Consider the following 9,714-nt stretch of genomic DNA (forward strand, 5'->3'; position numbering starts at 1 on the left):
CAGAGATGGGTATGGTTCAAGAACCTCACTGAGGAGGGGTGGGATGCTGAAAGTCGCCAGTGATGGCATCAGCTACTACACTGACACTTAGCTGAGTGTGAGCACTGCAGAGTAGTCCAACACTAGGCCCTTCTGTCAGTCTCATTTGCCAGCAAAGACTCCAAAGAAGGAGGTAGCATCCTTACAACTGAGAGACTGAGACCAAAGATAAACACACAAAGAAAAAGAAAGGAAAAAGAAAACATGAAGCAAGTTACCTAGTGCCAAAAAAAAAAAAAAAAAAAAAAAAAAAAAAAAAAAAAAAAAAAAAACCTAGTTAATAATAAGACAACAAATAAAAGTTAATTTGGCACTAAGGAAATGTGGCACTTATCTGGAAATATATCGACCTAAACAAAGAATTACTGCTACCTTGCGTAAGGGAGATAGCTCATAAAAATACATCAGGCTTTCTCTCTTCTTTATGTCCTGGGCTTTTAGAGAATCTTATTTTAAAAACTCCTGACAATTTTCTAAGAGTTAAATAGGTGTGAACATGCACATTTACCCATAAAAACTCTGCAAAGCCTACTTATAAGTCCCCTGTAGTACTGAAGACAAAGATTAAAGACTGATGATGATGATTTTAGGGATATACATATATACCTTGGAGATATTAAACATATATTTATCATTTATATAATCATGTTAAAATTGTCTTTTAATGTTTTAACATTCTGAAATATTAAAAATCACTTCTTTCACTAAAACTTAGTTTTGTTATTTATAAAAGTGTTCATGTTCTGAGCACTTATTGTAGCTACTATCATAACTAATTATTTTTCTGTGAAAGCACATTTATTATTCATGTTTTCTAAAATTGTGAAGGAGAGACTGGTGTTAGCAATGGGAGCCACATAAATTTCTGTGGGGTGATTTTAATCTGAATTAGTGATTTATAGTAATTTTTGGAGACATGAAACTACAAAACCTCATTGTATATTTTCTCATATGTTGAGATTTTATTATATTATTGTTCTGGGAACAATAATGTTAGGTGGCGATGCCTTTGAGCAAGCTAACTAGGACAAGATTCTCATGAGTAGGATTCATGTTATTAACACAGGGCCTTGAAACTAGTCTGCCTCTTCTACTATCTGAGAATGTGGCATGGAGGTACCATCTATGAATTAGTAAGCTTTCACTCAACAGTGATTCTCCTGTGCCTTGTTTGGCTCCGCCTCCAGAACTGTGAGAAATCAACTTCTCCACTCTAAACAAACCAGTGTATGGTAGTTTGTCACAGCAGCAGGATTAAGACACTTAGCAACTACAGAAAATGCATGGATAAGTAGGCACACATACGTGCTTCTCACGGTGTTTTTACTTACTCCTTTTCCATTATGTTAGTCTTTTGTTTTAGACTCTCTGACTCATTATGAAGATTATTCCCGTCCTTACTGGAGACATCCCATGTTGGGGATGTGGTAATCTTTTCTCTCTGGCTTTCTGAGGTCTCTCGAGTTTCCCTTGCTGTTGTCTGGATTACATCATGAATGTCTTCCTTGTTGCTGTCTATGTTCTCAGCAGTCATGTGTTCTATTTGTTTTTCATCTTCATTTTCTGTATTATCTGGGAACACTGTGCTCTGTGATTCTTCTTGTTGTATTACGCTTCCACTCAATGGTGCGTTGTTTTCTTTTCCCTCTAATTCAGAATCTGTCAGTGTTTTATTTTCCTTTAACTGGACCTGGTCTGGGTAATGGCTCTCCCCTGCATTTGTAGGAGAAACAGTAGCTGTTTCCATGACATTTAGTTCCCCTCTTGGAGCGATGTCTGTTGCTTTGGTGTCTTGAATGGGCAACATTGTGTGCTGTGGAGTACGGTCCTCATGCATGCTGCATAAATTACACATCTCCTTTTCTTCTTTCTTTAGAAGCATAGCAGTGTTCCCCAAATGGTCATTCATTTTTGTGAGGCAGTCTATGAAAGCAGTAATTTCTATACATGTGCACACACAAAGAAGTAAAAACTAAGTCAAATTATGCTTCTGCACAGATGAAGGAGATATTTGCACAGTATGCCCTCCTAAGACTCATATTACTAGAGAATTAAAGAAAACCCTAGCTTTAACATAGTAGCCAAGGACTGAAACTGATGCATTTTGCCCATGAGTATGCTTTAACCTTTACTGACAAATGTGATGGTGCCTTCTCCAAAATAAAAAAAAGGAGTCAACAAGTCCTTAATCATTTGGTATATTTGACAATTGTACCTTTGCCTTGGGAGATACTATACCACATCAATTATCCATTTCAAATATCAGACATGGGATTATCTGAACACCTCAGGACAGGTAAGTAGCAGAAAGGCTACAGCTGTGATGTACGAAGACACTGATGCTGTATTTTGGTGGGAAATTCAATCCTCCCTCCTGCTGAGCATGTGGCCATTAGGATCTGTCACACTTTGACCACATCATTCTCTGGCTGGATCCTGCAGTGGCCAATCAATGACAAGCAAACTGACACAGACTGCTCTACTCTGAGACTATAAGCCTCATAAATATCTTAGTTGATCTGTTTCTTACTGCATCCCGATTTCATCCCAAGCTCCCATCCGTGCATCTCTTCTCATGTTTGTTTGTTTGTTTGTTTGTTTTCAGGCTGAACCTTTCTGTAAGCTCAGCTCTGAGCTGGGGATCTCTATCCAGAGTCCACAGACCTCAGTGTCACCAACTCTTTCTCTCACCAGTCTGGGCTTGCCTTTGCACTGCAGTTCTACAACTCAGTCTTTGTCTTGAGCCTGAGATCCCATGTCTATTTGGAACTCATCCTTTCTGGTAGCTGAGTACTTACTTGCCTTGGCTTGCTGACTAGGACTCTATTCAATCCCTTCCTGAGACTAACTGGTACTGAGCTGCTGCTGCTGGGGCTCTGGGGCTACAAACCTTTGGGACCGACTTCTTTGATGTTCACTATTTTTCCTCTAGACTGATTTCCTTGTGCTGCCTACTCTGGAGTCCAGACTGACAGGGTCTATACGCTTGCCCTGATGCTGTATGTCTGGGTGCTGGATTCTATAATGCCACCTGGATTCTGAAAGCATTTGATGCTGAGATCTTATTCTTCAGATACTGTGTTCTCCATACTTGCTGTATGTTTTAGCGCACACATCTGGTCATAGTGCCAAGAATTTACCTCCTGCCTTCAGTGTGTTAGCGATCCAGCTTCTTATCCTAGCTCATCCAGTCTTTCCAGCGTTCTTGTAATGAATAGGACTAGGCTCAAATGGCCCTAGAGTTAGATCACACTATTCCAATATAGAAAAACTGCTTATTCGGCTTCTGTTAGGTCTGTACTTTCCTAACCCCCATGGCTGGAGGCTTACAAAGAACAGACCAAGAATCTGGGATTTTAGTTGCCCGGCTCCAATTCATTGTTTAGGCGTCAGGTTAAATTCATAGATTTCCTAGCAGAGCTCTAAGTTCCCTTCCTTAAAGAGTGACCCAGGCTCCTGGAGGAGCCTTTAATTCCTGAGAAGTTTTGTATTCCCCCACCTTCCCTGTAATAAAGTCAGTTTCTCATAACCAGAGATTCCACATTCACTGTATTCCTATACCTACCCCTTTTAGACTCTGCCCAAGTGAGTATTTTAAAGAAAGCATAAGCCCAAGCAAACAAAAGAGACTACTTGCCTTGTCTCCAGATGCACTGATTATCCTTGTCAAGCAGAACATACAGCTGCTGGCAGGTGGACCGAAGGCACCCTGCAGTGTGCTCCAACAACTGATAAAGGGCTTCGTTGAGTCCTTGGCCCAAAAAGATCACCGTGGCTATCCGAGTGCCTCCTCCAGCCACCTCACAGAGATCACCACCCAGGAGCGCCTGCTTTAACATTTGGTTTTGTCTCCAAATCTGCCTCAATATTTGGCCTAATTTACCTGATCCTATGTCTTCTGTGTCCATTTCTAAGCTCCAGAAATAATGTGTCTGTCCCCTGCCAACAAAGCTCAAAGATTTAGCACATTCAAACTTGGCAACGGTTGTTTCTCCTAAAGCCTCAGAGATGATCCAAGTCAGCCAGCTTGAGCATTCTCCTGCAACCTAAGAGTTTATTCCACTTGTTGTTGACCAGTGAAAAGTTACTAGGTGACCAGAGGAAGGGCGTTCCTGAACCCTGCGTGCTACTGTGTACAGAGCAGATTAATCACAGGGACAGCGTTAGCTCGCATAATCATGTGTCCACATGAGCTTTACAAATTCAACATGCTATGAAAACCCCACATGCTCTTTAAATTTTACAGTAACAAAGTATGGTTCCCAGGTAGAAGATAAACTTCATTAGTCGAAGTAAACTGGTTTTCCTCTTTTATTACAAGACTAGTATTAAAGCTCCTGTGTACATCTTTACAAATAATTATCAATGAAAAAATGTAGCTTGCTGTAGAATAATAAGGGAGTATAGATAAAAAATATTGGCTATAAAAGATAGATTTTGTTAGAACTGGATATAGTTACATATAGGGTTTTTTTTAAAACTTACATACAATTAAAGTTAAAAAAAAAAAAACTTAAAAGAGTTTAAAGAGGCCCAGGTGTGGTGGCTTATGCCTCGCAGCAATTGGGAGTTAGAGGCAGGATGATTGCTTCATACACAGGGCCAGTCAGAGCTGCATAGTGAGACAGAGTCACAAGCAACCACAGCAAGAGTTAAAAGAAAAAAATCCCTCTGCTGGAGCATAACCTAATACCATTATTTAGTAAGTATAATTACTACCTTGTTATATGTAAGTGTACATCGAGATTGTGGTAGGGACTTGGTCTCAGCTCTGCCCTTTGATAATTTCCTTCTAATTGTGTCTAGTCCTTCTCTACAAAAAAAAAGAAAGCAAACCTGCAGAGTAGCTTTTGCTGGGCTCACAAGGAGTGTTTACTACCACTATAATAAATTGGATGTAGCATGTTCTCACCATGTTTCTTTCACAGTGGGCACATTTTACAGGGGATCATTGCAATGCAGAACTTGACACGGGGAGGGGGGGCCTGGAGTGTACTGCAGAACAGTTCATTTCCTCTCCCACAATTCCCCCTTTTCTAAGAAGAGAGAACACACAGCGAAGGGAGAAGGAGCTGTAAGTTCAAAAACAACTCCTGTTCCCTAGAGAACCCAGGAGGAAATAAGGTCTTTCCCAATGGGAGCTGGAGTGCGTCCCTCCCACCAGCTGCATCATTATTTTAGTTTAAGCACTGAGGTTCTTGGGGCTTCACTAAAGACTTATAAACCACTGGGAAAAACAGCCCAAGGGAACATAGAAGGCAAAATAAAAGCACAAGCCTGCAGCTTGCCCAAACTTCTCTTGTTCTTAGACTCTAAAGGACAAGGAAAAGTGTACAGGAGAGCTGAGGGCGCCCAGGCTATATCTCCTTTTCAGGTAATAAGTGCTGAGAGAGAGAGAGAGAGAGAGAGAGAGAGAGAGAGAGAGAGAGAGAGAGAGAGAGAGAGAAATTGTCACCCCAACTCAAGGAGGAACCCTTAATTGGCTATCCAATACTGAATGGTCAACACTAAAATCATATAACACAAGCAACACTAAATGGACTAAGCAAGTTGTATTTATATATTTATGTATTATATATGTATACTCAATACACAACAATAACTGGAAAAGAAGGGGCTGTCAATTTGAGAGAGAGTGAGAGAATACACATCACTGGGAAAGCTTGGAGGAAGGAGAGGGTGAAAAGATGTAATCATATTTTAATTTTTAAAAATTACAAAATAAGTCTTTTTTCCAGTAAAACTGTTTTTTGAACATTTAATCCATAGCATATAAAAGATTACATTAAAAAGTTTTCACATTCTTTTCTGTTTTCAAGACATTCTGAATGCATCTTACTCTGTTCTTTTGGCTAAATCCTGGTGTGTGTGTGTGTGTGTGTGTGGTGTGTGTGTGTGTATAATTTCCCAGGTCAAGTACAAATGGCTTTTATTCAAGACTGGTTGTAAAAGCCTTTGTTTCATCCTTCCTTCCTTGCTTCCTTCCTTCCTCTTCCGTCTTTCCTTTCTTCCTTTTTTTCAAGACAGGCTTTTTCTGTGGAGCCTTGGCTGTCCTGGACTCCCTTGATAGACCAGGCTGGCCTTGAATTCACATCTATATGAGTTTTGGGGTTAAAGGCACGTAGCACCAGGCCCTGTTGTGAAACTCTTTCTTTAGAATGTACTGCGAGCCCTGATATCAGGCCTTTCATGGGAGGCAGACGCATGAGTAAATGATTACAATACAGCTTAAGCTGTTGAGGGCAAGAGCCAAGTCATGAAAGCCAGCTGATGGAGATATTCAAATTAGGAACCTGGGGATAAGCAGGCTATGGAACACGAGGCAGAACCATTTCAGATTAGAAATTATATGATCAAAAGTATGGGTATAAGAAATTGCACAGTGGGATGACAGGAGAAAAGTATGGCTTTCGGGGAAGGCTTAGTTCACGAGTCAGGAGGAACGGGAAGAGTCGCATCCAACAATTGTGGAAAGACTGAAGAAGTCAGAATTCGGTGTTGTGGGTAGAAGGGAGAGGTTACGCATTTTGAACCAAGTGACAACAATGATCAAGGCTGTGCTTCATGTCACATGTGGCAATGATGTCAGAGCCTTAACTGTTGGGATGCTTGAGGATCTACATTATAGCAATTACAGCACAAGTGACTAAAGTGGATGCCTTGAAAGCAGATTGGATTTTGGAATATAATACATAGATTTTAGTAAACCATCAGGTAGAAAGAAAGAAACTGAAAACAATGGATATATATATATATATATATATATATATATATATATATATATATATATATATATACACACACACACACATTTACTTATTGGCCACTGATAAAAATGCCATTTATGGCAGTAGAATGTAAGTAAATTATTTCACTTAGGTCACTGCCTATTTGGTAAATGTATTGATGTAGGAGAGACTTAAGGTTTGGTGAGATGGAATTTGATTGATTTTGCATTTGTAAATTTCAAGTTAGCACAGAAAATCATTGTGACTGTGTTAGAAACATAGCAGACAGGTCAGAATAATGTTGGAAAATGTTTGAGCATTTTCTGTAAGCAGGTGGTACGTAAATCCCTTGCAGTAGAAGACAATGAAGAAAAGTTTATACCACACATATTTTATATGCTAAATGAAAGATCACTAGATCTGTTTCTGCCCATTTCCTTATAGATACATGGGAAATTCTCTCTGACAGGATAAGAAGGAACACCCAAAACCTTCCTCCTTAGTTCCAACACCACTTGCTCATTTCAAGTCTAAACTTGTTCTCTGTCTAGCTTCTAAAGAATGGGTAATGTTTGCAAAATAAGCCCTACCGCAGGCCACACTGCATGCACTTGTTAAAACAGGCATCTGCGTGTTTCTGCACTTTGTTTTCAATTAATTGATGTCACTGACCACAGAAAAAAACTGACATTTACAGAAGAGACACCCAAATAAATCAATGGCAAGAGCTCATCTGCGTGGTTTTATGTTGCTGCTGCTCATTAGTGCTGCATTTGCATTCCTACTAAGCATCCCATAGAAAGTAATGCAAGGGATGAGAACAATAAAGTTCTTAATATTTTAGTCTCCTATTTTCATAGAAGTTGGAATAGCTAGTGCTACATAGTTCAGATGGCAGCAAAGCAACTTTAAAATATAAATTAAGTTAAATAGTATCAATATGTTTATCAGTTTTAAAATGTTTCAAAAGATCAGAAGACACGGGGAGGGAGAGACCTGATGGAGAGTGGGTAGGGAGGGACTTGAATGAGAACCAAGTGTCATGGCATATGTGTATGGAAATATGAAGATGGCTCAATTAATCCCATTATTATGCATGCTAAAATTAACATAAAATAAGTAAATAAATCAAATAGTAACAGTCCAAGTCAACACTTCTGGTTTTAAAGATAGATTCAATGCCCCTCCTTTTTTTTTTTTTTTTTTTTTTTTTTTTTTTTTTTACTTCTGCTTCTTCCTAAAATCTCCAAAAAGGAAAATATAATACATGAATTTCACCACAAAAAGAGATTAAATTAGAATAGGAGGAGGAAATCAATAAATGCCCAAAAGAATGAAAGTAGCAAATGGTGTGACAGCAGAGGGAAATTGAAACCCAACAGCATAAACAGTGAAATGAGGGTTGGCGTTCACCAGAGACGCTCACCAAGTCCCAGCATTGGGAAAGGCCTAGTACTGCTGACCATGACAATGAACCTCAGGCAGTATGTGCTTTTTGTTGTGACTGGTTTGGAAGGAGGTACTCTTCTATGTTTTGGCCATCTGTATCAGGTCACTGCCTTATCTCAACCTACCGAAGCTTGAGGTTCTTTTTAATAAAGAAACATCAGCAGAAATGTTGGTGGCCTTGTTTTAGCAGTGAGCTGGAGGGAGCTTCTTTGCCAACCAGAGCTAAGTGACAGCCTGATTTTTAAATTTTTTTTCTTTCATATAGAAATTAGATTTCATTCATACAATATATTCTGATTACGGTTCCCCTCCCCTGACTCCTCCGGCACCCCCTCATCCTGACCCCACCCTTTCTGCCTTTCATTAGAAACTGAACAGGCATCTAAAAAGCTTTAAGTACTGAGAATCTGCTCTGTTTTTCTGTTCACCTCTGAAAGTACGGATGGTGCTTGTAACCTCCTTGACAGAGTACAGAGCCCTCACCTTACAGCTGTGCACTCACTCTAAGAGATGAATGACTGGGAGTGAATCACTCAATGCCCCCAACCCCCAGCCCCCCAAAACCTGCTCAGAAGGCTCAGGGTTGTCCAACCAACAATGAGTGTCTTAGTCTTAAGCCCTACCTACCAATGAGCTTTCAAACAGTACATCTAATATTTTACTTTTAAATATGAGGAAATAGCCAATGAGGTCAGGCATCTACAAAAGCATCTAGCATAAAGCTAAGGACTAAAGTAAACAAACCCCTCTAAAGCATTTGAAAGAAATGCAGCCAGCACAGGGAAGAGACGAAAGTATCAAACACGGGTACTTAAAGTTCTCAAATTCTAGGATAAAATAAGAAAATGTATATCCTATACCATCAAGCCAGAACAAAATTTCTTTACGAAAATAAGAAATTTGCCAAGTGAGAAGAAACTCAGAAATTAAAATAGATTAAGAGAAAAATGTCAGACCAGTATGTAGGCAGCTAAGAAAACCATTCTAAGAAAAAAAAAAACTGATTGAAAGTTGAGGGTAGGGTGAAAGGAGGTTAGAAAAAGTTAAATTTAGTGAAGAAGTGCTACTAATTTGTATTCTAGAAAAAGAAAACAGAACAAATATAAACATGTGTTCCCAAGTAATTATTGGTAACTTCACATATAACATAAAACAATGGTGAATCCAGGATAAATTTAATTTTTGAGAAGGATAGACACTTGTAGTCTATTGTGATTACATTTACAAAGCCATAATTAACAAAAATATCTATCATTGTTTTACATAAATATTCTAAGTCTGTAATGGGTGTAAGAAGTGGACATGTAATAACTATATACAAGGAAACATATGTGAGAGCAAAAGTGTTTATTACTCCAGGAAGAAGCTATTTACTTTAGAACTAAGTATGTCTGCACACCTGTGAACTCAGACTTTGGAAAGTGAAGATGGAAACTTGTAGAGCAAGCTAAATAATCAGACTTCCTGAATCATCCAGCCCTGGGCTTAACTGAGTGAT

At 39.1% G+C, this 9,714-nt stretch overlaps 1 protein-coding gene across 1 annotated transcript in view; it reads right to left on the minus strand.

Moving 5' to 3' along the window:
- Positions 1–4,050, minus strand: part of DTHD1 (death domain containing 1) — a 67,379-nt gene extending 63,329 nt beyond the window's left edge. The window contains exons 1-2 of the mRNA XM_084797736.1: positions 3,677–4,050; positions 1,371–1,980 (exon numbers count right to left, since the gene is read on the minus strand). Coding sequence (XP_084653862.1) covers positions 1,371–1,980; positions 3,677–3,947 — 881 coding nt within the window. The 5' untranslated portion in view covers positions 3,948–4,050. The remainder of the gene's footprint in view (positions 1–1,370; positions 1,981–3,676) is intronic.
- Between the last annotated feature and the right edge of the window lie 5,664 nt (positions 4,051–9,714).

This window comes from Acomys minous (genome assembly GCF_964271855.1).
Source record: "Acomys minous genome assembly, chromosome: 10".
Taxonomy (NCBI): Eukaryota; Metazoa; Chordata; class Mammalia; order Rodentia; family Muridae; genus Acomys; species Acomys minous.